Raw genomic sequence first — 27,895 nt, forward strand, 5'->3', positions numbered from 1 at the left:
AAGGTAGTAGCTTCTGGTGGCCTAGAACAGGTCGGGGCCTGGGAACCAAGATGCCTGGGTCCCATCTCTGCCAGGATGGGGGGTGGGAGGGTGGTATGAGAGCTGGATGACAGGACTCCTGGCTCCTATTCCAGCTTTAGCATGTAAGAGGTTGCTCCGAGGTGCTCCAGCCCTGGCAGTGCTGGCTGTAGGGCCTTGCACAATGACCTGGTCCTGCTTGGATGCACGTCTGTCTGTGTGTGCATCAGGAGGCAGCAACATGAATGACGCGGTGAGGCGGGATTAGAAAAGCCTTTATTGGGAATGCACCAACGTTATTGGAAAAGCCCTAAGAGCCCCAGCCCCATCTGGGGCACACAGCGGCCCCTTTGTCCAGGGACTCCTGGGTTTTGTGGCCCCTGCTGCTCCAGTGGTCACCCCCCTGAGCTGCCCCCTTTCCCATGGCACCCAGACCATTGGAGCCCCCCCCACCCCACCCCACTGCCCTCCCACCTCCCCCTCCATGGCTATAACTTAGAAATAGCAGTTCCCCACAGTGGGCACCAGGCCCCACCCCTCCTGCTAGGCCCTGCCCCTTTTCATATCTAAGGCCCACCCCTGTCCCAGTGCAGGGGCACTTTGTGTCACTGCCCCCCCCCCCCCCCAGGGGCCCTAAATCACGCAGCCCCCCCTTCCTCCCCCCTGAATCCCAGAACTGCTGAGAAAGCAATGGAGGGAGCAGAGACAGAGGGACAGATATGGGGACAGGGAGGAGGCTGACAGAGAGGGGCACTAAGAGGGGACAGAGAGGAGAGATGTTTGGACAGACGGGAGAAGGACAGACAGACAGACAAGGGGTGGAGGAGAAACTGGGAAGGATGGGAAAGACTTGGGAGAGATGCGTGCGCACACACACACACACACAGTGGAAGGACAGAGACACAAGGAGAAGAAGGGATGGACAGATGGACTGAAGAGGGGAAAAGACTAACGGGAGAGGAGGATGGGCAGATGGATGTTGGAGACAGGGGAGCACATGAAATGCCAGAGAGGAGAGAAGGAGAAAGAAAAGAGAGAAACCCCAAGAAACGGCAACACATAGGAGGTGAAGCGGGGCACAGGGCTGCAGGGGCAGGTGCCACATGTGAGCAGATGGGCTACAGGGGCATTGGGGGTGAAGGTGGAGGCCACGGGGGCAGGCACAGTGGGCGAGAACCATGGGGGCTTCAGGTGAGGGGTTGCTGGGGGTGGGCACGGTAGGCAAGGTGCCGCGGAGATCACAGTATCGGTTCCGTCGTGTGGATCACAGTTTCGTCTCCCTTTCCCCTCCCTCCCCCCATCCCCAAAAAATAAAGTTTAAAAAGTCTGAACAGCTACGACCGGTTTGGGTGTGTGAAGGGGGCTGGGAGGGTCAAGCCCTGCAGTGCCCCCTGCCGTCTGAACACAGGAGATGCCCCCTCTCCACCCCGCAGGGCTCATGGGTGTGTCCTCCCCTCCATCCCTCCCAAAGCAGGCTGACCCTTCAGGGCCCTGGGGGTAAGAGTCCTACTACTGTCCCAACCAGTGGGGATACCCCTTTGCCCCCATTTGCCATGTGCTTGCGGGTCCCACGCACCTCCTCCCTGCCTCATGCCGCATGGAAAAGCCCTTTGGAGAAAAAAAATCACAGCCTAGCTATGGGGCTGCCAATAGCCCTCCCCTCTTCCCCAGCTGCCACTGCCATGTGTTGGGGCAGCTGTTGGCCAGCGGATGGTGCCAGCCCATCCTGTCTGTTGGACTGGGTTCAGTGTCAGCTGGAGGGCAGTGACTAGGCTGGGCTATGGCCCATGTCCATGGTCTCACTCCTCCTCCTGTACCCAGCTCAGCCTGTGGCCTCAGTGGTGCAGGGTTCTGTGGTATCAGTGATGCTGGCTATGTTGTTTGCCCCTGGTCCGTGGTACCTGTGGCAGCCCCTCCTACGGCAAGTCTGTGGGCTGGGGGGTCAGTGACACCTTGGCAGGATCCGTGGCCCTGTGGTGGCTCTCATGACTCTTTAGCTTAGCTACAAGGGCAGTGGAGAGCCACTTCTTGCTGGCTCTGTGCTATTGCTGGCACTGTTCTTCTACGGCTCCGTGGTATTAAAGGTGCTGGCAAAAACCACCCTCCCCAGGCCAGAGTGCCAATGATGGTGATGGCCAACCCTGCTGGGTGTGGTTGTGAGGCATCAATTTTCCTTGTCCTATGTCCATGGCTTCAGTGGCAGGCACCTCAGACACTGGTCCGTGACATAGATGCCCCGTATGGGTTGGTCCACAGTGATTTTGTGCCTGCTGTGTCCATGGTATCAGTGATTGTGCCCCTCAGGTCCACAGGCTTGGCATTTGTGGCACCATCCCCCTCCCTGCCTCAAGTCTGCAGCACAAGCCACCATGACTGTATCTCTCTGGCATCTGGGTCAGCAGCCACAGCATCCCCCTGCTTCTGTTATCCATCTGTGGCAACAGGCCCTTCTCCCCAGGGTTGTGGCATTGTTAGCTGCCATGTCCTCCAGGCCTGTGGCATTCATGAATGTGGTGCTGCTCTTCTTGCCCATAATCTAGCTCTCTCTTGACAGGATTGTGGCAGTAGCAGCCGTGGTATCAATCCACTCATCCCTGGGTCCATGGTGCCAGCAGCCATTGCACTGTCCACCCATCCCTGGGTCCCTCCCTCTCCTTGGATCCATGGTATCACCAACCATGGTGCCCCCTTGGTCTGTGGCATCAACACTCCTGGACTCCTCCCTGCAGGTCCATGGCATCAGCACCCCCACCCCCTGTCCCTTCCCCCAGGTCCACGGCTGCGTCATACCTCCGACTCCAGGCTGGAGAAGTGGGCGGAGCCGCGCCGGGTGAAGAGCTCGCCACTGCGGCTGACACGGCGCGGGAGCCACTCAGGGGGAGAGAAGCCGAAGCGGTGGGGTGTCACACCACAGCGCACCAGGTGGCAGGAGCTGAGGTCCTCCAGGCTGCGGGAAGTCGGGTGCAGGATGGAGCCGGCAGGGCCCAGCTCGCAGGAGTGGTGGTGATGGCAGTGCCGGTAGAGGCCGTGGTGGTGCCGGGGAGCCAGGCAGCTGTAGTGCCCGCAGCGCCGGTGCTCCCAGTCTAGCCGGCGCTCCAGACGCTCCTCTGAGCAGCTGAAGTAGCGCAGCGCCTCCTTGCGGCACGGTGGGGTGGGAGGTGGCAGCAGCTCCAGGCTGGCACAGTGCTGGCACAGCCCGTGGCAGGAGTGGCAGGGGCCCAGTTTGTCGGCTGACCAATAGCGCAAAGGCTTGTGGGTGCTGAAGAGCTGGCGCTCTCGGGACGGGTAAGTACAGAAGTAATCAGGGGGAGAGTACCAGCAGCTGTGCCCATCGCCTGGGGGCGGGGCCGGGGGTGTCGAGGGTGAGGCCTCGGTGCAGGGTACTTCTCGCTCACACACCTCCGAGTCTGAGTCTGAGAACTCCATGTAGCGGCTCTGGCTGGGGAAGCTGGCACTCACGGCCAGTGGGTGCGAATGGCTGCGGCAGATGTGGGCACGCCCCCCACTGCCACTGCTGCCCCCTGCTCCTGGGCATGTGGGGTGCAGTAGGGGCTGGGTCTCCCCGTCGGCACCACTCCGGGCCTCCTCAGTGTGGCGGTAACGGCGCTCACGCCCACAGGGGGCTGGGGCCAGCGGTGGGGTGCGCTCGTCTTCATAGGACAGGCGGGTGTAGCCGTAGCGCCCCGTCTCCTTGCTTGGGCGCCCACATTCCAGCTCACGGGGACCCTTGGGGGCATAGGCCCCACTCATGCCAACCCCGTGCTTCTTGGGCTCTGGTGTCCGGCTCCCAGTTTTGCCCGCCTGGAAACTCTCGTATAGGCCCCGCAGGGACTTACGATGCCAGGCTGAAGCAGGTGGTTCCGGCCCTTCTTTCTCCCGCACAATGGCAAAGTAGGATGGGGGGTTCTCCAGACCTCTGGTGGGAGGTGGTGGTGAAAGCTGGCAAGGCGCCATCTTCTTCGCCTGCCCTGGTGCAGCCATCCCCGCTCCAGCACCTGCACCCAGGTGATCTGACAGCCCCTCAGGTTCAATGGGGCCGTAGAATCGGTGGAAACCATCGGTGAAGGCGCTCTGGAGGCCATGGCGGGAGCTGGCTTTGGCCCCAGAGGGCTCAGGGGGACCAGGTGGTGCATACAGGTCTTTGTAGCAGTTGGGGCTGCGGGCATGACGCCAACGTTCCACGATGCGGCGCTCCCGGGGCAGGAAACTGCTGCAGGGCAGGGGTGGGGCAGGGGGGCTGGGCAGGGCTGGTGCCCCACCGCGTTGTGGCCCATAGCTATGGTTCAGGATGGGCAGCTGCTGCTGGTCCTTGGCCTTTGGATCCTCACTGCTGCAGCAGCTGTACATGCCCTGGTGGGGGGAGACAAGGAGGACACAGGTTTGTAGGGGGGTAGAACTAAAATGCATGGGGGAGACACCCTTATCACAACACCAGCCCCAACACTGTGGCATGGGGTGGGGGGATGTTACTGCCCCAGAGAGCTGCTGGGGGGTTACTGTTCATGGGGGTAGAACCAAATATACCCCACCTCTACACAGAGGGGATCTCTATAGCAGAGACACCATCCCACTGTGCAGCAGGACAGACCTATGTGGGGGGGGAGGCTATTGCAGTGACACAGCTGCATTGAGTGCTCAGCAGGGGGAACATTATTGCTGTGACACCACTGCAGCAAGCACTAAATGGAGAGGGGAAGGTTATCACTGTGACACCACTGCAGCAAGGACTACACGGGAGGGGGGAAGGTTATCGTTGGGACTCCGCTGCAGTGAGCAGCTTTTATATTGGGCATGGTACATGTGTGGAGACTGGCTTCTAAGTGGGCTACAGGGTCTTCCTGCTCCTTGTCTCCAGGCCTCCCTCCCCCCACCCCCGCCCCACTGACCCTGGGCTGCCACATAGCTTGAGTGGGTCCATGTGCGTGCGGGGGCCCATCTTTGAACCTCCCCACTAACTCCCTCCCAGTGCCTTTGTCACAAGCATTTGATTCCTAAGAGATAACAATACAACATGCTGCAGGGAGGCGGGGACAGACAGACAGACATGCAGGGGATGGGGAGAGCTGCAAAGGGGAGAACAAGGAAAGGGAGGATAGGACAGAGAATCAGAAGGGCTGGGTGTGTGGAGCAGCCAGAGGAGCCCAGGAATTGTGTGTATGTGGGGGGCGGGGAGGGAGGGAGGGCAGTGCTGGGAACAGTGCGGGGGGGAGAGGTGGGGAGAAGAGAAGGCGGGGAAGCCAGTGGGACCAGGAGTGTTGGGAGGGGATGTGGGGGGTATCAGGTTGGGGAGGGTGTTTCCGGGTGGTAGGGGAGGCTGGGAAGACTGGGGAGAATGCAGGCTGAGGCACTTTGTGAGGGGGCAGGTTAGGGATGGAGGATGCTGGGGCTGTTGGTGAGGTGGGGAGTGTTGCAGGGATCAGGGGATACTGGGCTATAGGGCAGGCCAGGAGCACTGGCAGAGTAGGGCCTCAGGCTGGGTGGACAAGCTGGGGAGGTTTGAAGGGCACCAGGTTGGAGGAAGGGGGGGGAGGCCACAAGCTTGGACAGGGAGAATGGGACTGAGGGTGGGGCAGGACAGGGGGCCAGGCTGGGATGGGGGAGGCTAAAAGTGGGTTTGGGGCACCAGGATGGGAGGGAATTTGAAAGTGCCACAGGGTAGGAACCTCTGGGAATGTTGGATGGGTCATGCCGAGAGTCTGGAGGTAGCATGATGGGGCTGAGGGCTGCCTGTGAGCTGGGCCCCCTTTCCCAGGCTCCCCTCAGGCTGATGTGATGCTTGGGGCTGCCCTCTCTGACCTGTCACTCACCCTGAGGGGCCCAGGGAACAGCAGGGGCCAACTGAGCTGGAGGTGTGGGCAGAAGGGGCCCCAGGGGGTGTCCTGGGGTGACTGCAAAGGGGTCTGCAAGGGCAGAGATGGGGGAAGGGAATCCTGAAAAGGGGAGACAACTGTGGGAATGAAAGATAGAGGAAGGCGAAGAGGAGGTGCTTTCTGGGAGAAGGGTAGGAAGCAGGAGGGGCAGTGCTGGGGTTGGGGGTGTTGTGAGAGAAAAGGGCATGGGACTGGGGACTGTCTGTGCTGTATGGGGCTCCCAGGACCACCCTCAATGTCAGCCTGCCTATGGTATCTAGCATGTGCAGGGCGAGGTCAGGCAGGAGGCAGAGGGAGGATGTGTGCAGGATGGAGGGGTGTAGGGGTGAAGAAGGGCCATGTGGGATGGACATATAAAGGGGCCAGGATGGAGGAAGGAGGGTGGATGGAAGGAGGTGTGTGGGGATGGACAGATGCCTAGGGACAGATGGCTGGCTGGACAGGCATGAGTGCTCACCCTGCTGAAGGCCAGGAGGAAGTCAAGGCGGCCAGCGTGGCTCATGCAGTGGCGCAGCTTCCAGTAGATGAGGTGCTCCCAAGCGAAGACCAGCAGGCTCAACCCCATGGCCACCAGCAACATGTAGAAGACACCCGCCATGTTGTCAATGTCCAGCTTGCTGCTCATCACCTCGATCTTGTCGTTGTGGCATATCCCCGATAGCCACAGCCGTTCCAGCATCTCAATCTCATCTACAAGGGACAAGGGCTTTGTCGGACCCAGGTGTCCAGGCAAACAGCAGCAGGCCCCACTCCCCACTACTAGACACCTATGCCCTGCCGCACAGCTGGGGATGGAACCCAGGAGGCCTGGCTCCCAGCACCCCCATGCCCTAAATTGCCCATCTCCACTCACCTCCTGCACCTGGAGGATAGCACTCAGGCATCTCAGCCCCTCCCACTAGACCCGATTCACTTCTCTAAGCTGGGATAGAACCCAGGAGTCCTGTCCAGGTTGGGGAATGTCTTTGTCTCTCATGGCTGAGTCCCTGAAGGAGGGACCTGAACTGAAATACCCACACCAGGTGCATTGTGCCTGCAGAGTTGGATCTCCCACAGCCTCGGATTGGAACACAAGCCCAGGTGGTGGTGCTAATCTCACACGCACGCGCACACACACACACACACACACACTCCAGTTGTGACGCTGATCTCACACACCCAAGCTGGCTGTGAAGCCAACCACACATCCTCACAGGCAGCGATGCCCATCACACATACGGGCGCATTGTGATGCATATCACATGCCCATACACCAGTTGTGATGCCAGTCACATGCTCCTTTGGGTTGTGATGCAGGTCACACGTGCCCTTGGTTTCTGAGCAGGCCCCACTCCCTGCTTCTCAGCTGGGAAGGCTGTGCTGGCAGCACCTGCTCCTGGAGTTGGGCCTCAGTCCCAGCCCTTGGCAGGAACAGAGATCAGAACCACCCCCAGAGCAAACCCCACTGCACCCCACAGCCGTGCTCTGGGGCTGAATCAGGACCAGGCAGGATGCCAGACCAGGATCCAGAACTGTGATGGAACCCAGGTGTCCTGGCTCTCAGCCCAGTGTCTCTGCCCCCTCCCACATCTGGGATGAGACCCAGGTATCCAGGATGGGTCACGTACCGTCACCCAGAAACTGAAGCAGGGCCAAGTCGATGGGTCGTTTCCATTTGGAGCCCTTCTGCAGGGCGATACCATAGCCCGTGGTGGCAAACACCTTGCCACTGCCAATGGTGACGAGCTTGCAGCCCTCGTCCTTGCGTGCCATGTAGTTGAGCACCGCTGCATCATAGATGAAGGCATCCAACTTCCTGAAACACACATGGGGCCAGGACCCAGGGGGAGGGGAAGGGAGCATAAGGGAAGTCAGATCAGCCCTGATCCCTGGCCCTAATCCTGCCACCCAGCACCATCCACTCCATCCTGGCCCTGCCTCCTGTTTTCTCCACCCCACCTGCTTCTTCCTGGCCCCACCCCCTATTCCTCTGGCCCTGCCCACTCTGGCTCACACCATCTCTTCCAACCCTGCCACCCTCCACCTACCCAGCCCTGCCCTCTCCCTTGGTCACCTCCCTCCCCCTGTAACCCCATCCCATTTCCCATGTCCCCTGCCCTGACCCTGGCTCCCCTGGGTGACCCTCTCCCAAGGGCCTGCCCCATTCCCTGCCCCACTCACCCTGACTTGAGGTGCTGCAGGGCATCCTCCACACTGCGCTGATTGTACTTCACCATGTAGGTGTGCATGTCAGGGTAGTTGCTGCGGATATTCTTCTCAGTGCTGCCGTTGGGCACGGTGCCAAATTTGAGCGGGGGGTACTGGTCCTGTGGCTTCTGGAACTGTGAGGCATGGGCGTCACCTAACATTCCATGGGGCCGGGTACATGCCCAACACCCCACAGGAAATCATCTACTGGTCCATGGGGACAGGTACCACCAGAACACCCTACAAGGCATCACTCATAGGCCCCACAGGGCCATATTCCCTAGACTCCCATCAAACTATTGTCATCCTCACTTTGCCAGGGGGATTAAAGCAGTGAAAAGAGCTGGGGCTGCCACTCAGGGGTCGGGAAGAAAGGAGGAGGAAGGAGAAATGACTAGAAAGGGGACAGACTGGAGGGACGAGGAGAGCCAGGAACTCATTGGATCCATCTAGATCTGCGGATCTTGCCTGATTGAATCTGGCTCGATCCACTAACTAGATCAGCCTGGACAGGGTCTGCTTGGATTCACTACTGGGAACCATCCATCTACAACACAGGAAAATGGGACTGGAAAGGGTCTCCTGGGCCAGAAAGTCCAGGCCTCTGTCCCAAATCCCTGCTGTGAATGCCCCTCTCCACAATCACAAGGCCTCAAGCCCCAAGCACCAGCACCACCCTGTAAATGCCTTGGGGAGACAAGGGCAGACAAAGTTCTTTGGGTGAATCTGATATCTTTTATTAGACCAACTTAAGTAGCTGAAGAACAATTTTTAAGCTGCCAGTGGCCTCCCTGCAGCGACAGGGAAGGCATCTGTTTATACGTGCTCAGAAGATTCTAGGAAAGGACCATGACCTGCACAACAGACAAGGCAAAGCACCCACAGCTTGTCCCAGTCTGACATGGGGGGGAACAACCCGTTCTTGACCCCGACCTTGGTGACCAGTGAGACCCTGAGTAGCAAAGCAAAACTCACCAGCCAGCAGCCTCTGGCTATCTAGTCCCAGCAGGAGCATCAGTGTACCTCAGTCCAGCCCTCCATCCTGAGATGTGGCCAATGTCCCAATGTCTCAGAGGAAGGGGAACCTCCCCTCACCTCCCCCTCCAACAAAGCCAGTAGCATTCATGAGCCTCTACCTGAGATCAGCCACAGCTCTGAGTCAGGGGACTACCAGATGCTTTCCATGCTACATGAGTTACTTCCACTCCCCAACTTGGGGATGACGCATGATGCATGACTTCATACCACACCCACTGATTGTTGAGCCAGAGGCCCCCTGTCCCACCACCCCCTCCATCCTGAAACTTAGCCAGTTCAATCCCAAAGTGATTCAGGCTTCCTGCCCCATGACCAGACTTAGACCTGGCTCAGACTTCACTTTTCTAGATGTATCCCTAGCTAGTCTGGAGCCATCTGACCTTGTTGCCTAACCTGAGAAGTTCTCCCCTCTGCTGATATTTGCCCCACCTGTGTGCTTGGGCAGAGGGATCACACCCTTCTTGTTCCCAGTCTGGCCTGGGTCAGTCCAGATTGACCCATTCTTAGCCACACAGCAAAGCCTTGATATGGCCAAGGGCCACAGGACACAATACCCTGGTGATGCAAGTTGAGTCCACATCCCACCCCCAGCACCTATAATGGTGTAGTGGTGAATGGCTTTCCTGTGAGACACAAAAGAAAATCAAAATCGAAAGTCAGAGACCCATGTCTTATCCAATGACTTCTCCTTCCTCAGGACCTGCCTGCTCTATGCCAACTGGCAATGCCCAGACCAGGCCTTCCTGGCTGTGCTGACTAGCTTTGCATCCATGGCTGGTTTGGGTCTCTCTGGCCCAGCTCCGTCCAGCCAGGTGAAGGGCCCATATTAATTCCAGCTGCCTCTCTGCAACCCCAGGCTCTGCCCTGGATCTGGCCCTGATAGCCATTGAGCCAGCTCTTCCAGGCTAAGCCTCTCCCCAGCCCAGTGTCATGAAAGGCCCCTCTTCTCTATCCTGGCATGTGGCAAAGCCATCCAGAGACCAGGGGCCCATGTGGGCACATGCTGGGGATGGGGTCAACCAACACCTGGCCTAGACACACCCAGAGAAAGTGAGGACGATGTCAGGCAGCAGGGCCCAGATGGGAGGAAAAGCACAATGGATTTCCCCAGGCTCACAGTGCTAGAAAACCACAAGTTTTCCAGAACTTTCCAGACAGACGACCCAGATTTCTGGAGCTTTCTACACCGGGAACCCAGCACATTTCTCGAGCTTTGCGGACAGAGAATCCAGCAGATTTCTAGAGCTTTCCTGGCCTAACTGAGCCAAAATCGATAAAGCTTTCTAGAACTTCCTAGGCTGATGCAGACTGAGGGCAAGCAAGACTTCTAGAGGTTTCTAGACCCAGAATGCAGCTAGGTATTAGATTTCTAGACCTCACAAAAGCAAAGCGAGGAGACAAGCTTTCTAGTCCTCTTGACAGAGGTAATGAAGAGCTAGCAGATTTCACGTGGTTTCTTGGGCAGCGACCTAGGCAGAAAGTACCACAGATAGAAACAGACTCTGCTAGAAAGGATGAGATCTCTAGAGCTTTCTGAAGGGAGACGCACCTGGGGTCAACCAAGGAGAAGCCTCCAGGTCTGCAGACAGGTCTGGAAAGAGACAGGTTGAGCTTTGGGAACTCACTGAGAAGCCTCTCAGCTCCTTTCTAGATGTCCAGACACAAAAACCTTGAGGCAAGGACAACCGGGGGCAGGAGCCTGCTGTAGCACAGCCATCCCGGACAGGCAGACAGACGGACAGATGGGGGGAGGTGACTGAGATGTTGGAGGAGGGGTGCGGGCGGGGGTGATGCTGGCAGTGGAGGGCTTGTTGGGGGGGGGCAAAGTTGGCAGCGATGGGTTCCCCTGCTGCCCCTCACCTTACGGTCACTGAGCCCTGAGACAGTGTCCACGTACTCCTCTTGGATCATGAAAGCAGCCAGGTTGGCTGTGTAGCTGGCCAGGAAGATGACAGCGAAGAATGCCCAGATGAGCACCATGATCTTGCTGGTGGTACCCTTGGGGTTCTCCACCGGCACCGAGTTGTTGAACACCAAGGCCCAAAGCAGCCAGATTGACTTCCCGATGGTGAACTTTGACCCCCCTGCACCTGCAAAACATCATGGGATGGCGTCAGTCCCCAGCACCACAGGGACAGATGCCTCACAGTTGTGTAAGCCACAGGGACTGGTTGGCTCAGGAAGAGTGGGGTACAGGGGTGCCCTGACCCCAGCTCTGCTGGTGCTCCTTGGTCCTGCCCCACAGCCCCTTTGCCCCTGCCTGGGCTCCCCCCAGCCCTGCTGATGCCTCTCACTCCTGCCCCACAGACCTCTGTTCCCCCGCACCCCAGGGTGGAGCCAAGTCAAGGGGGTGAGACTCACGTTTACCAGCAGCAAGACTGCGGTTGTAGCCCACGGGGCTGAAATACTCAAAGATGAAGACGGTGACGGCAACGACTGTGAGGCACATGACGAACATCATTACCCAGACGGCCGGGCTGTAGGGCTCTGAGCGGGAGGGGACAAGAAATCAGCCCCTGGATGCCTGGGTCCCCTCCCCAGCTCTGGGAGTGGGTCAGAGGTGAAAGACAGGGGCTGGGATGGGCTCTATGCCCAACAGTACCCTAACCCTAACCCTCCCCACATGGTGCCCCTGCTGCGCTGCCCCATCCCCACTCACCCAGGAAGGCAGAGGGGGAGACGGTGCCGTTGCTGCGGGACACCATGACGCTGATGCCAGTCTCCACGAAGGGCACAGAGAAGTCAATGATCTCAGAGCGCTCCTCGTTGATGGTCAGTGACCCGATGGCCATGTCCGCTCGCTCATAGAACACCTGCACCACAGGGCGGGGTTAGTGCTGAGCAGGGCTGGTGGCAGAAGTGCTGGGGGCAGGGTTAAGGGTGAAGAAGTATGGGGCTAGTGCAGAGTGGGACTGGGACTGGACTAGGGATACTGGGAGGAAAGGAGGAGCTAGGGTAGGGTTTGGGGCAGGGCTAGTAGGGGAGGATGGGGCTAGGCCAAGTCAGTGCTCTGGGGGGTCACTAAAGGAAAGCACTTGCAGAGCGGGCAGAAGCAGAAAGATGCCCTGGCAGATATGAGGTGTCCAGGATTATTACTGGAGCTCTGCACCCCCTGACTTTCCTGCAAAGCTGTGGGGGCCTCAAGAGGGCTGGTTCCTCCACCCCTGTACTGCCACTTTAGGGGTACTTGTGGGCTAGAGCAGGCAGTATGGAGCCAGGATCCTAGCTTTGGGAACAAGGTGGAATCTAGCGTTTAACTGAAGGAGCGGGGCTGGGAGCCTGAACTCCTGAGTTCAGGGTTGTGCTTGGGGGGTGGTGAGCTCTCACCTCCCCAATCATGCCATTCCACACCCCATCGATCTTCTTGCCATGCTTGCCATTGGTGACCAGGTAGAGGTCGTAGGTGAAGCCCACAGTCTTGGCCAGGCGTTTGAGGATGTCGATGCAGAAGCCCTTGCAGCACTTCTTCTCAAAGAGCACTGGGTCCAGGGAATAGCTGTGATGGGGGAGCAGAGCAAAAACTGCAATGGATGGGGAGAACAAGCAGGGCCCACCCTGGGGTATGGCTGTGAGGGAAGCTCATGATACAGAAGCCCCTTCCTGGGGTGGGGGGCACCATCATGGCAAAGCTCAGAGCCCCGGGAATCCCAAGGTGAGGGCACTGCTGGGGGAAACTCACAGCAGGTGGGGACAGCACATGTTGGCGGGGGGGGGTAGCTGCGGGTAAGGGGAGGGCACTGCTTGGGGGGAAGCTGGTGGCACGCTCACCTCTCGGTGTGGTTGAGCTGCTTGCGGCAGGGTACAGAGTCACGGATGCAGGTGCCAGTGGCCGGGTCAATGTTCTCCACGATGACAAATGGGCGCTCCTCCAGTGTGGCCACTGTCAGGTGCTGGTCGTCGTCCACCGGCTGCAGGAATTTGCCGTAGCGCGACCACACTGGGTACTTCATTCGCAGAATCTGGTGCTCCCAGCTCCCCACCTACACCGGGTGTAGACACGTCACTCCCACCCCCTAGTAAAGGCTTCACCATCCCCCCAGCCCCCTGGGGAGTCATTCATCATCAGCAATCCATGACATTGCACTGACCTCAGAGATGCCATTGTGGTCTGTGATGCCTGACCTTGGACCCACAATCCTAGCTGCCAGTTTTGCCCTCCCCAGACTGGCCCCATACTCCCGTGGACTGTACTGGGTGGGACTCTGTCAGGGGTCAGGACATGGAGACATGCACTCACCACCTCCCAGGTACGCTCTTTGTTGAGGGAGATGACGACGAGCGAAGGGTTAATGAGGTAGCCATCCTCATTAAAGGAGAAATCCTTCTGCCCCCATGTGATGTTCATGAAATACCTGGTTTGGGGAGGGAGGCGGACACATTAGTGGGAGCCCAGGTCCCCCATCCTAGCTCTGTGCCTCTCCTCTGCCCAGCACTCTTGACCCATAGCCAGGCCAGCCCAGGGATCCTTCTCCCACCCTGCTGAGACCTGCACCTCCAACATGCAGCTCTCATGCCTTATTCCCACCCCCTGAGTTAGCCAGTGTCCCCTACAGCTGGCACCCCCTGGAGGGGAAAGTCCCCTACCACCACCTCATCAGCTGCTCTCTAATCCATGAGTGGTCCTGACCTGATTTTCTCACCCCTGCCCCATCCCCCTGTCCCCTCGCAGGTCAAGCCCTGTTTTCCCCCAAAACCCCTGCTGACCGGTGAAGGTTGTCATGGATCTGGGTCATGTTGGGAGCCCGGCAATCATTGTTGAACTCGGGGATGAAGCCATAGTCCCGGAAGAGCGCCTCAGCCCCCTTGGCAATGATGGCCACCCCATTGTGGACCCGGCGATGAAGGTCATCCCTCCAGCCAGCTGACAGCACTGTGAACAGCCCCACTGGCAGGTGCTCAGGCAAGTAGTCAGTGCCCCCCAGGTTGGTCCCCACCAAGAACCAGATGTAGCCGGGCCCAGTGAGCCCTGCTTCCCGGGCAGCCCGGAAGATGCTCTCGGCCTCCTCCCGGGAGCAGTAGAGCAGGCGGATCTGGGAACTGATCTCTCGCAGCTGACGCTTGAGGCGGGAGCCATCAGGATCATCAGTGAGGTTCAGGGTGATAACGCCCCGGTGCTCCCAGCCAATGAAGCTGCTGTCAGTCAGGACCTCAATGTAGTCGATGAAATCCTCATAGCCAGGGAAGAGTGTGGTGAGGACAGCAAAGGCTGTCCAGTCGTACTCCTCCAACACCTCGAAAATCACCTGAAGCTGCTGCTCCGTTGAGGACCCCAGCTGCAGGAAGGTGGAACCTTTCTCCTAGGAAGGGGCGGGAAAGGTGGAATCATAGAATCATAGAGACGTTGGGCTGGAAGAGACCTCCAGAGGTGATCTAGTTCAACCCCCCTGCCTGAGGCAGGGACAGTGATCTGGTGCTACTCGCCCCTGCCCTGAAGCCCCCTCCTGCCATGAATATAGAGGGTGCCCGGCAAAACCAACCCCATTACCCTACTGCCACCCTCACTCTCATTTCCCTGCTGCCTTTCAGCTCTGGGTTGGGTTGGGCTGAAACTGGTATAAGTGGGTTTTGGGTTGGACTCAGGGTAAGCGGTGACTGGGGGAGTTGAGCAGAGACTGGACTTGGTAGGATCAGAGGTGTGTTAGGATTGTGAGTTGGGATGTGTTGGTTCAGTAGGTCCGGCCTGGATGAAGACCAAGATGGGTTTGGATGGAGTTGGGTTGGAATTTGGTTGTGTGGAGCTGGGGCTTGGACTGAGGCCATGGTGATTTTAGATCCCAGTAAGTTTGGGTCAGGTTGGTTATCCAGTGGTTGGGTTGTGGTTTGTTTGAGCTCAGTTGGGGTCTGCCAGGGGTGCTGACAGAGAGCCTGGCTCAGATTAATTGCCCAGCTAGCCAAACCTGCCTGAGGCTGTAACAGGTCCTCACCCTGGCTGAGGAACCAGATGGTCACAGCTAAGGCGTCTGGCTTAACTGCTGGGGAGAGCAGGCTCCCCATTTAAGCCCACCTTTGGCAGCAGGCTGGAGGCCAGGCAGCAATTCTCCCTGATGGCTTGCTGTGGGAAGCCTCCCTGGATCCTGTGCTCTCTGGTTTTCTGGCCCCTGGACTCTAGCTTCTGGGAACTCTGCTCAGCTTTAGTGATCTGGTCTCTGCCTCCTGACCCAGACTGTGACTTGGACTCTGCCTCTGCATTTCTCCCTTGGATCTGGTAACTTGGTCCCTGACTCCTGACCCGTGATTTGGCTAGTGACTTGGACTCTGCTCCTGGCTCCTGTTCTCCCCTAGTGGCCCAATCATTAGGCCAGACTGCCTATGATCCAGTCCTTATTGGGTTGGATGGCACTAGGATGGGGCTGTCTTTGGATCATACTAAATTTAGGCTGACATGGATTTTGCTGAGCTACATTTGGATTGAGATGCATCAGGTGGAGGAACAGCTTGAATCACAATTAGTTTAGGTTGGCTTGAACTGAGTCTTAGTTATGATGAATATTTGGGTTTGATTGGAAATAGCTTGGCTGAGTTGTTTGAATGTGGAGATCGTGGTGACTCAGGGTTGGGTTGAGTTGGGTTAGGATGAGATTGGGTCTGGTTGAGGGCACAGGCTGGGTTGCATTTGATTTGAATCCATTGGGTCAGGTGCAGGATGGGTTTAGATTGTGATGAAATCTGGTTGAGTTTGGGTACGGGATGGATTGGGATTGTGGCAAATGGGGGCTGGGCTGAGATGAGCTTAGGTATTGCTGTGAAGGGGTAAACTAGAACCAGGGCTGTGGTGACAGTGTAAATCTCCTGCCCTACAGCCTGGATCAGCTCTGTAAAGCTCAGCCAGGTTCCTGCCCTACAGCCTTTGGTAAGTGCAGCTGACCCACTTGATTAATCAACGCCAACTGACCTCCAGCCCCCTCCCCCTGAATGGCTCTGGGGCTGATTTAAGGATCTCCTCCAGCACCTGAGCCTTACTGTACCACACACTAGTCTCCAGTCTCTGAGCACCTCCTGTCCTAGCAACATCCCTGGCTGTCCTAGTTCCAGGCCCTGCTTTTGGCTTTGGATTTCCCTGCAGCTCTGTTTCCTGGCTCCTACCCCCAGTTTGGCTTGTTCTTGGACCTCGCCCTTTGGATTGTCCCTTGGATTTGGTAACGGCTTCTGATTTCCGGCTTCTGACCCTGGCTTGGTATTTGGCTCCTGACTTCCTGATCCCTACCCCAACCATCCCTGATCCCACTGCTGGCTCTATCCACTAGGCTGCCTGGCCTGGTGGACCCTAACAGACAGGAATAGGGTTGGGTTGGGTTTGGCTGAACTGGAGCTGTTCTGGGTTGTGACTGGAGCACATGTGGCAGGAGAGGTGCCAGGGCCCCACCACTCACCTTGGGCGTGAGAACAATGGCGGAGCCCCCATTGATGCCGATGATGGGCACAGAGGTCTGGGCTGAGATGAAATCGAGGATCTGGGCCACAGCCTCAGCCCTTGTGTCGTCCTCAAAGACCACACCATGGATGCGCAGGGAGGAGAGCACATCACACAGGCGCACGATCAGGCTTCGCGGGTTGGTGTCATTCAGCAGCACTGAGACAGGGTTCACCTCCAGTGAGAAGTTGCGGAAGGCAGTGGGTGATAAGCGGGCGCTCTCAGGGGCGTAGGAGGAGCCGCTGAAGATGATGGCCACGTTCAGTGAGCGTGGCCCATCTGGGCGCAGGTCCAGGAAGGGGCTGGCACAGGCCAAGGCCAGAACAAAGAGCATCCTAGCGGCAGCGGGGAGGCTGGAAGACAGGCTCATCTCGCAGGGACTCGCAGACCCCTCTGCAATGGGGCAGGGGGTGGAAATAGCCATGGGAGAGGAGAAAGGGTAGAAAGGAGGGTTGCAGGGAATGGGAGAGGAAGTGGGGAAGGAGATGAGAGGCAAGAGAGTTGGGAAAGAGAAGGGAAGAGAGAGAAATTGAAGCCCAGGTGACTGCTTGGCTCCATACCAGCCCTGAGGCCTGTGAGGCCAGCTAACACATCTGCTCATGGGCCCAAAATGGCCAAGATGCAGGCCTCGGCCCCCTGCGAGGAGGCCTGGCTGTGAGGAGAAGCGTGGCTCTGGCTCCCTGGCCAGAAGAGGCATCTGGCTCCCAGGAAATGAGAAACAAGGCTCTTGGATCCTTCCCCTGCACCACCCAACATCATGAAGAGACTGGGCCGGGTGGGCCTGGGAGCTGGTTCAGGGCAGGGAAGAGGTGCAGTCCAGGTAGTTGGGCCCATTGGACTACTCTGGCCAGGGGTCTGGTCAGGCCCGTGGCTGCCCTGGGCAAGGAGCCTGTGGCACAGGGCGGGAGGAGAATGCTGTCCGACCTTGATGAAGATGCAGGCAGCTGAGCTGGGGCCAGTGCTGATGGATGCAGTCCCAGCTTGGCAGGGACCCAGCGTAGGGAGGGCCAGTCCCGCCCTGCCACTGCACCCCAACCCCCACAGGCCCTCGCCTCCACCCAACCCTGACCCCAACCCCGCCAATTCTACCCCATTTCCTCTGGAGATGTCCCCCAGGTCCTGGGTACAGCCTCATCCCCCAGGAGAGGTACTGGGGTAGGGGACCTAGCCACCCAAATCCTGCCAGCCCCTTCCTCTTTGCCTGCAGCCTTGTTTCAGCTGCCATCTGTCCAGGGTGTGGGTCAGGACTCCTGGGTTCTCTTCTTGATTTGGGAGGAGGGTGGGGTCTGGTGGACTAGAGCAGGGCAGGTGCTGGCAGCCAGGACACCTGGGTTCTGTCCTTTCTCTGAGAGGGGCATGGGGCCTGTTGGGCCATGCCAGTCATGTGGTATAACACAAGTTATGCTTGGGGCTGAGGGAGGGAGGCAGAACCCAGGTGTCTGGGATCCCTCACACCCAGGGAAGCCCCCTTCCCTATTCCCTCACTCCCATAAGCCAGTCAGTCCCCATTGCTCCTAGAGGGGAAAGCCACTGCTCCCCCACCCTCCCAGTCAGACCCCCCCCTGCCCTACTAGCACCCTACATAGGGAGAAGACCTCAAGCCACATCCCAGGGGTGTGGCACAGGGCTGAGGCTTATGCAGGGGCCAGCCCTGCTCCAGCCCACACTGTGCCTGCTGGGCAGGGGCCAGGCTCGGTGTCCCGCCTGGGCTGCTGGCACGTTCCTGGGGCGCTGCAGCTGGTTGGGCTGGGGAGGGGGGCTCGCTCACACAAGGTCCTCATTAGCAAAGTAAACTGCCGGGCCTGATTACACACCCGGGAATAGAAACACTTCTGCTGATTGTCAGCTCCGGAAATTACTGCTCGGAAAGACAGCACGCTCCATCCCCCTCGCTTAACCCCTCCACCGCCACTGCCTGCTACACTGTCCCCTCCCTCCTGGACAGCCACCAGCCCCATGGAGCCCAGCCAGCCTAGTATCCCACCTGGTCTCTGCTTTGGATCAGCACCACGGACTGGTACCCTGGTCCCTCCCTGCCCTCATCCAACCCCACAGGCTCACTTAGCCCTGTGCCTACTGTGGACACACCTATAAATATTATCAGGTCCCCCCAAACTTCTGAAAAGACCAACCTCTAGTCCCGCAAATTCTGCCCAAGCAAACACACTGTTTGTTTCAACACACTCACCCACCCACACACAAATATTTTATTTTCTCTACAAGATACTTTTCACCCCATACAAACACCCCTGAAAATTGTAAATTGAAACAGACAGAAAACTATATACAAACACTCCTCACCTCAGAAATCCTCTACATACAGCTGCTTCAACACCAGTGAACCACCCAGACACACCATCACTACACACAACCAGTTCCCCACAATGTTAAACTGATGCACATGCATGAATATAGCTACACACAAATGCACCCCCTGTACTTCCTCACCCACACACCAAACTACCCTAAAGATGGACAGACAGATATATACAATTAATATAGCATTCAAAGCTACAAATGCCCTCCACAACACAGCCTGACACAAGACAGAATATACTACACAAACACATGTACACCATCCCCCCAATACAAAAACACACACACATGCTCTTCTGGACACACACCCTAAAAACACATGCCCAGAGATCACATTAAAACCTTAAGGATGAATATACATCCCATGGGAATAACACACAGAACCAAAACTCCCACCATACACAGACATCCACTCACCGCTACACCCCACCCCACCCCACCCCACAAGATGACCCTCAAAGAATACCCACACCTACTGAAAACAATACACCAACACCCTGCACCCCCCCACACACACTCAGAATTCACAGACACCCTACAAATAACACTGACATGAAACACCTTTGCGAGGCATGCACAGCTGCCCAAACAACACACAGCCACACCATGGAAGCAACTCCCCATTCAGGGACACTCTTGTGCCCCTCTCCACACTGAGCCTCCACAGCAAACCAGAAAGCTTCCCCCAAAACTGCACATGCTAGAAAGAACAACACAAGGAGCATCAGGAACACAGCTACCCTGCACAGCCAGCCTCTCCACCCACAGTCCCCAAGGGGTTGGGGCCACTTTCCAAATGGGAAGCTGATGCTGGGAGAAGGGAAGGGACATGAGCATGGTTACCCAGTAGGGTGGTAGCAGAGCTGGGGATCGAGTCTGGGGCCACAGAGAAGTGCTTTGCCTACTAGGCCATGCTGTCTTCCCACAGCCTGAAAATGCATCAACTTGTCAGGACATGTGACAGGCCCCAGCACCAAGGTTCGCTCCTTCCAGATATACGACAGTGCACATGGAAAACATACGTGTGTGCATGCAGGCAAACACCCACAGACCCCACACCCCTCAGCGAGCTGGGACAGAGCCCAGGTGCTTGGCCTTCACCCCCTGCTTTAGCCCACTTGACACAGCTTCCATTGCTGGGATAAACCCCCAGTGACCTGCTGCCTAGAACCCTTTCCACAGCTTTGCTAGGCAGCCTGCCCCTCTTCTTGATTCCTCATTCATCTCCCCATGCTCCCCCCTCCTGCCCCCTCCTTGCCCCCCTGCTCCTGCCTGTCTCTCCGCTCCCCGCTCCTGCCACAGCGTATTGATTTCTCTGCCTTTTCGAGCTCTACCCCCTGGGGCCGCGTCGCCTCTTTGTCCTTCCTCCCTTTCATTTTTCCCTGTCTCGTTCTCTCTCTTGCGCACGTCTCAGCGGTGGAGAACATGGAAATGTACACGGCCCTGGGGTGATGGGGCAGCCTGCCCCCCCAGCCCCTGTGCCCTGTGCTGGAGGCAGCTGCATCTCAGTGCTCAGCGAGAAGGTCCCTGTATAACCAGTCCCCTGATGTGCCCCACCCCAGAGGCAGCTGCAGCTCAGCGCTGGGTGGGGGTCCTAGGGACAGGCATGTGCCTTGCTCATGGCTGTGCAGTGAGGGGTCTCACAGCCTCCCCTATACCCTCCCTCTCCATTTCCTAGACCCCACTCAAGGGACTGGCGCAGCAGTTGCAGCTGGCTCAGGCACAGTCCCCTGCTGCCGCTTCCAGCAAGTCACCACTCACGCCTCCCCCCCAGGGCCACTGGAACCTTTTTGTAAATGCCTATTAAAGGGTTATTCCAGGAAACGCCTATTAGAGGGTTATTCTGAGAAGGGGCGGAGGGCAGAGTCCATGGGGAAAGGGAGAACACACCCATAGGCACCCTGAGAATATGAGATGGATGGGGAGACATGCAGTGGAAGAAGGGCAAACAGGCAGTGGGAAGGACAGGCAGAACAGCAAAGGGTTGGATAGGGTAACAGGCACAGGGGATAGGTGAGAAGAGGCTACTATGTGCTGAGCTGTCTGTAGGGTGTTGCTAGATGGTGAACACGTATGATAGGTCTAGGAATGGCCAATGGTGTCACTGTGGGCCCAATCTGAAGATGAGTATCTACACATGAAAGCATATTTAGGAGGGCTGTAGGCATAGTCTGTGGGGGATCAAGATACTATGTGAAAGTGAATTACGCCTTTATGCAGATCCAGTCTTAAGAGGCATAGAAAGTGAAGATACAATGTAAAAGCATGTTTAGGAGGGTGTTTGAGTACAGTTGGAGAGGGTGTTTCTACACTCTTAAGAGATGTACATACATTGTGAAAGCACATTTATGTTGTGTAGATAGGGTGAAAAAATGTAGCTTTACACTGTAGTTGTGCTGCTACAGTCCGCAAGCAAGTTTACAAAGTGGGACTACAGTGTGAAAACATGAGTACAGCATGAATGATTGAGTATGAGGGTGCAAAAGCACTGCCTGAGCTTGTCTGATTGCAGCCTGACATGCATTTATGATGGTGTGTAGATATTATGAAAAAAGTGTGTAACTACACAATAAGAGTATGTTGGTCCAGGCTGGAAATGCTGGTCTGGTCCAGGCTAGATATGTAGCTACACCTTGGACAGTTGTAGGTGCAGCTGAAGAGTATTTATAATGGGATGTAGGTGCATGACAAAAGGTTGTAGCTACACTGAAAATGCACAGACACAACCTGAGAGTGTATTTAGGTGTGCAGCTGCACTGTGAAGGTGTATTAATGAATATCAGTAGGTACTGGCTAAGGCTATGAACATGTGCATGTGTATGTATACAACCAGACAGGGTATGTCTAAGGGTGTGTAGGTACAGTTTGTTAGCACATCAGTACAACTTGAGAGTTTAATTACAAAAGAAAGCTGCAATGGCATGCAGGTGTGTAGGCATAGTTGAAAAATAGCTTTATAAGCATGTGTAGCTACAGTATGTCAGTGGGTAGGTATCACTCAAGCATATATTTTAAGAAATGTGCAGCCACAGCATGGCAGGGTGTAGCTACAGGCTGAGAATGTATTAATGAAGGTGTGCAGATACAGTCTGAACATGCATATCCCTCTCACAGCATGTGGAGTGTCTGCTTCTAAAGACCCCCTCTCTGTATACAAGTGTAATAGGAGCATCATGCTGCAGGTGGAGCTGTGATATATTGAGTGTATTGATCAGGGAGTGGATTACATACCATGTTGGTGATGTGTACACCCCCATTGTACTGTGAAAGCACAGTTATACTTTGCTGTCAGCTACAGGTGACTCTGACTGACATCCCTGACTGAAGCATGTCAAAATCTCCCAAGCTTTCTGGTGTGACAGCTTTCCTTTCATGAGGCAGTAATGCCCTAGGAGGAATCCTACACTGGTAGGAAGGAAGTGGCTGTTGTGTTATCACCTGGATACAATTGAACTAGGAGGAAACACAGGTCACTGTGATGTCCATTATCTCACCTTGGGGTAGAAGCTGCAAATTCCAGTTCAGGTCCCAGAGTTTAAATTCAAGTAGGTTCAAGTCTGACTGTGCATGTAACAGTGCCTGTTTCTGGATTTCCAGGCATGGGTGGGGTTATATTCCACCCAACAACACGCCTCATGTCTCCTGTCCTCCTTGCTAGGGCAGAGGTGGGGGAACAGTAAGAACCAGGAATCCAGGTGTCTCAGGACAGGGCCAACCTTAGAGATTATAGAACCCAGGAGTCCAGGTGTCTGAGAAGAGGGAGAGATGAACTTAAGGATAAGTGTGGGTGTGGTCACAGGACCCAGGAGTCCATGTGGCCTCAGAGGATGATGTTGGGAATTTTCCTGTGGTGAGGCAGAGAGTAAGGGAAAAGGAATTAAAGAAAGTCCTTAGGGAAGCAGGAATGGGGACCAGATTCTAGCTGAAGACAGCTGCTCAATCATATCTAGTCAGCCTTTTCCCCCACCCCACAGGTCCCTGGATAAGAACAGTCTGGAGACAGACCCCAGCAGCCCTTGACAGTTAGATCATAGACCGGTGTGTGTCTGCACGTGCATGCACACACTCACACATAGAGCAGGGCTTCTCCCCTCCAGCAGGGGGCAATAGGGACACATGCACATGCGCGTGCGCACACACACACACAACACCCCCCCCATTATGCATGTGCGCACACACATGTATGCACACAGCCAGAACTCTCCCACCCTGGAATATCAAAACTATGCAACACAGTTGGGGCAAATACTAGATAAAGGGAGATACACAGGCAGACACACAGATCCCCAGACAAAGCATTGCCCAGAACACCCTGACAGAGACAGTCAGAACCACCATGAACACCTGCATGGGCAAGCAGACAGACATAGGTACAGAGACCCACTGCCAAACCAATGTTGAAACAACCCTGGTCAGACACTCCCACTATACCCCCGCCACTAGAGGCAGTTAGCTCCAACACACCCAGACAGATAACCCCTTGCTCATACAATTACCCAGACCCGAATAGCACCAGTCCCAAAACAGACACACATGCTCAAGCACACACAAAGGACGCATGCACACCCCTTACACACACCTTCAGTCCACTTTAGTGCATACATAAAATCATGTCCAGCACCCCACTACACACACGGACACCCATGAAAACAGTCAGCTCCTATCTCCCACTCCACAATCAGCATCAACATACATGGACAGATAGTTGAACCCAAAACTCAGACACACAAATGCTTACACCCACAGCAGGGCAGCTCTCATTCAGTCCAGAAGGGGCAATGCAGTGAGCACTGGCACGTGTGCATACACACTCATGCAGAGTGGGACAGTTCTGATCCCACCAGCAGGGGCAGCATCTCCCCCCATCTCCCCCCCACCCCCCTGCAAAAAACAAACAGTGATACAGTCTCTCCCCCCCTACCCTGAGTTCAAATCCTCTCCATACAACAATCTCACCCCCCCACCCAAGATGTTGAATTCCAGAATCCTCCCCCAGGGGTTAGGCAGGAAGAGGACTTGGACACCCCCCCTCCCCCATCCATGCTGACAGGTAGGGTTGTGTGTTTGGAATGGAGGGTGGGAAGTGGGATCTTCCTTCCTAGCAGCAGCAGTTACTCCTTTGTCCAGCTAGACCCAACAGGGGACAGTAGAAAGGGGCCTACAAACCATGATTCAGACCTCTGTGATCTCCCCCATGCCAGGGAAAGATTTGCCTACTCCCACCCCTGGGGCTGGTTGTTCCCCTTTCCCCACCCACAGGGTATAATGCTCAGTCTGCAGACTTTCTAACTTTCCGTCACCACACCACGGGGCCTGAGACAAGGAGGGCGCATGGGTTGGGAAGCTGGGAGCCAGGACTCTTAAATTCTAGCTCTGCTCTGGGAGGGGAATGGGGTGTAGTGGGTTAGAGAAGAGGAGGACTTCTGGGTCCTGTCTCTAGCTTGTTTGGGTCTTTGTGTCCTTCTCCTCTCTGTGCCTCAGTTTTCCTCTTGTAAAATAGGGACTGTGCTGCCTCCTTGAAGGAGCCTCCTTTCCCCACCTGATGAGCAGTGACCAGGTGACAAACTGTTCCTGTTTTTTCTATTGCCGTTCAAATCCCTCACATATGCCCACTTACCTATAATGGCCAGTAATATGGACCACCCCCACCAAGCTCTCACGGTCTTGGTAGAGGCTGCCTCTCTATATAGACTGGCTTCTCAGTACCAGGTCCCCAACCCAAACTCCTTCCAGGTTTAGGGCTGGGTATATCAACTGCTGCTTTTTGTATGGACCACTCCAGCCCCATGGAGCCCATAGAAACCAATTATATGGACTGTTCATATGGACCATTCCACCTGCTTCTTCTGAGGGAACCCTCTTGCTTAGAGACCAATTATATGGACTGCTTTTATAAACACTTGTTCCTGCTTCCGTAGGGACCAGTTATACGGACTGCTCATACAGGTGGCTCCACCCCTGCAGCACTCCCATTCACTCAGTGACCAATTATATGGACTGACCCATCTCCATAGCACCCCCACTCATAGTGAGACCCATTACATGGACTGATCCATCCCCAGTGACTCTTCCTGTGTATAACCTGGGTTATATGGACTAGTTTCATGCTATCCAGCTTGGAAATCCCACTTGGTGCTAAGGGGTGGTTTCTCCCTTTGCCTATAGGCACATGACAGCCTGCCTGCATAGTCTTCATCTATATGCACTGGAGCAGATATAAGGACTGCTGTGCAGATCTGAAAGAAGCCCTGTTTGTGTCTCTCATATGCATTGAGCCCCCAGTCCCCTCCAAAGGCCATGTCCCTTGCAGACCTAGTCTTCAGCTCCTCTGCAGTTTGCTATAGAGATCACCAAGGGTACATGGACCAGTCAAGTCTAGAGACTGTCCCTCTGAGTGCTTGGGCAGTTGAGTCAGTGTGGGAAGGAGAGGGACCTTCCCACACACCCCTAGGTATTAAACAGTTAGGCAGCCCTAGAATACAGACCAGATCACAGTGTAGGGTCAGCTAGGCTTGTTTCCCCACAATCCTTCACCCCTGCAATGCCCCCGTGCTTTGGTGCTGCCTACAGGGATCCCCAAGTCTCAGTGCTACCCCAGCTAGCATGGTGGGGAGACTGTGCCCAGCCTTGAGCCTGCCTCTGGGGAGGGGACAGGGGCAGGGAGGGCTAAGAGAGAATCTGAGGCCCCTAGGGGGAGTTGAGAAAGAGTGGGGACAAAAAAATCCTATGTGGCCTGGGGGTGGGGTGGAAAGAGCATCATGGAAGAAACCATGGATGGACAGATGGATGGAGGAATAAAGGGAGAGATGGATGGCAAGATTGGGGGTTTAGATAGATCAGAGGGATAGAAGAGGTACATGGTGGATGGAAGGAAAGAGAGGCGGATGGATAGGTGGGTGTGTAGGGGGATGGACGGTGGGTGGACAGATGATAAAGGGGGGTATGGGGATGGAAAGATCAAGACAGGAGGAGACAAGGGGAAGCTTTGCTGGAGAAGAGACATTCTTGGAGCTCTCTGAGAGCCAAATCGCTTCATCACAGCCGCGGACAACCCCCCCCCCCCGCAATGCCCAGCCAGTGCTCTGGGCTAGTCCACCTGCAGAATACTAACACCAGCCGGGTGTGCGTGTGCCTTTGTGTCTCTGTCTGCTGGGGGAGGGTATGTGTGTGGGGGGGGTCTGTAGAGGGGGCTCTGGGGGCTCTGTCCATCTGTGAGGGGGTCTTCTGGGGTCTCTGTGAGTCTGGGGCATCCCTGTGTTCTATGGGGGGCTGTGTATGTCACGGGGTAGGTCTGTATCTCTGTCTCTGTCTGTGAGGCGGTCTCCTGAGGTCTCCTGTGAGTCTGGGGAGGCATCTCTGTGCTGTGTCTGTTCGGAAGGCAGGTCTGTGTCTGTGGGGGGAGTCTCTGTGTGTCAGTGGGGGGACTGGCTGTGTGTGCTGGGATCTGTGTGGGGCTGTGTATGTCAGGGGCGGGTCTGTGTGTCTGTGAGGGGGGCTGCATGTGCATGGGCTCTGTGTGCGGCTGTTTGTTGGGGGGGTGTCTATGGCGGGGGTCTCTGCCTCAGTGTGGGAGTCTGTGTGTGTAGGGGCTCTGTGTGGGACTGTGTCTAAGGGGGCTGTGTGTGTGAAGGGGATGATGTCTGTGGGAGGGGGTGTCTGTGTATATAGGGGCTGGTTGTGTTGGGGGTGTGGGGCTGGTATCTGTGAGGCGGGGGTCTTTGTGGGGATTGTCTCTATATGTGGGGCTGTGTGTATTGGGGATGTCCATCTACAGGGAGGTCTCTGTGTGGGGCTGTGTGCCTGGGAGGGGGTCTCCATGTGTGAGTGGGGGGCTCTGTGAGGGGCTGTGCCTGTTGGGGAAGGGGGGCCAGGACCGTGTGCATGTAGGGGGGGGGCATCCCCATGTGCGCTGGGGCTGTCTGGGCACAGGGGCGTCCCCTGGGGCTGCACTGGAGTCTGCCTGTCTCAGTGCGTGGGAGGGTCTCCCCTGGGTTTGCGTGTGCTGGGGGGTGTCTTGATGCCTGTGCGTGGGGGTTGCTGTGCCGTGTCAGCGCGGGCCGGGGGTCTCCCCGGTCTCTGCGTGGGGCTGGTCCCGGCAGGCGGAACAACAGCGTCTCTTACCTTCTCATCACATCTCCGGATCCGGCTGCTCCACGACCGCCACCGGTGGGGGGCGGGGGGAGACCGGGAGGCCCCCTCCTCCCTCCTGTCCGGGGCTCCCCCTTCCTCCGCCTCAATCTGCCCGGATCCAGCCGAGTCTAAATCCCCCGGCGGGGCGAGCGCGGAGGCGGCGGCATCGCCCCCCAGCCCCGCCGCGTCCGCCCCCCCCGGCCCGGCCCGGCCCGGCCCGGCTCGGCCCGGCCCCGGCCCCCGCCGCGCAGCCGGCGCCGCTTCACATGTTGCTTTCAAAGTTGGGCTGCGAGCGCCGCGCTCTGCGGTCCCGGGCGCCGGGGCTGGGTGCCGGGCCGGGCGGCGGGGGCGAGGGGGAGCCGGGCCGGGCCGGCTCCTGCCTCCTTCCAGAATCGCCGACGTGCGGAGGCTGTTGTCTCTCCCCGCTCTTCTCTGCGTCTCCGCGTCGCTCCCGGACACGCGGCGGCGGCGGCTGGCTTTTTCCTTCTGCCTTTCTCTGGGTCACCTTTCGGTGGGTGGGCTGGCGCGCTAGCCGGCGCGCACACACACCCCGATCACACACACCGCCCGATCAGGACACACGCGCGACGGGTGTAGACATACACACGCGCAGAACCAGACACACATACACACACACACACCTATCAGGACGTACACACAGCCCCACACACACCCCGAGCCCGATCAGGGCACAAGCACAGATCAGGACACATGAGCGCCCGGTGTAGACATGCACATGCACAGAAAGAGAAACACACGCAGCCGTCAGGACACGCGCGGGCTACACCCCTCCTTGCACACACACACACGCACGCACACCGCGAGCAGGACACACACATGCAGACAGCCGGGAGCACACGCGCCTGCTACACGCACACACCGCCCGATCGGGGCACACACGCGCCCGCTACACACATTGCAATCG

General features: G+C 56.9%; 1 protein-coding gene across 3 annotated transcripts; it reads right to left on the reverse strand.

Annotated features, from left to right (window-relative positions):
- Nucleotides 1-637: 637 nt before the first annotated feature.
- Nucleotides 638-27,895, reverse strand: GRIN2D (glutamate ionotropic receptor NMDA type subunit 2D). 3 transcript variants are annotated; one of them, XM_019488819.2, is made up of 13 exons: nucleotides 26,962-27,895; nucleotides 16,484-16,917; nucleotides 13,818-14,410; nucleotides 13,351-13,465; nucleotides 12,882-13,093; nucleotides 12,441-12,609; nucleotides 11,773-11,926; nucleotides 11,475-11,600; nucleotides 10,974-11,203; nucleotides 8,049-8,209; nucleotides 7,496-7,683; nucleotides 6,346-6,578; nucleotides 638-4,368 (listed from the first exon to the last, which is right to left on the reverse strand). In XM_019488819.2, the coding sequence occupies exons 2-13, from the start codon at nucleotides 16,892-16,894 to the stop codon at nucleotides 2,803-2,805; spliced, it is 4,158 nt and encodes a 1,385-aa protein (XP_019344364.1). In that variant the 5' UTR covers nucleotides 16,895-16,917; nucleotides 26,962-27,895; the 3' UTR covers nucleotides 638-2,802. The 3 variants fall into 3 exon arrangements, with proteins under 3 accessions (XP_019344364.1, XP_059584077.1, XP_006277709.4); XM_059728094.1 differs by lacking the exon at nucleotides 26,962-27,895 and adding an exon at nucleotides 18,826-20,070; XM_006277647.4 differs by lacking the exon at nucleotides 26,962-27,895 and having other exon boundaries at nucleotides 16,484-20,070.

The sequence above is a fragment of the Alligator mississippiensis genome, chromosome 5 (assembly GCF_030867095.1).
Source record: "Alligator mississippiensis isolate rAllMis1 chromosome 5, rAllMis1, whole genome shotgun sequence".
NCBI classification, from domain to species: domain Eukaryota; kingdom Metazoa; phylum Chordata; order Crocodylia; family Alligatoridae; genus Alligator; species Alligator mississippiensis.

Excerpts from the sequence above, each read along its gene's own strand:
- GRIN2D (XM_006277647.4), bottom strand. The coding sequence starts at position 17,221 with ATGCCTCTTCTGGCCAGGGAGCCAGAGCCACGCTTCTCCTCACAGCCA. Across the intron at positions 13,466-13,817 it reads ATCCATGACAACCTTCACCG|GTATTTCATGAACATCACAT; the intron begins GTCAGCAGGGGT and ends TCCCCAAACCAG. Across the intron at positions 13,094-13,350 it reads AAGAGCGTACCTGGGAGGTG|GTGGGGAGCTGGGAGCACCA; the intron begins GTGAGTGCATGT and ends CACCCGGTGTAG.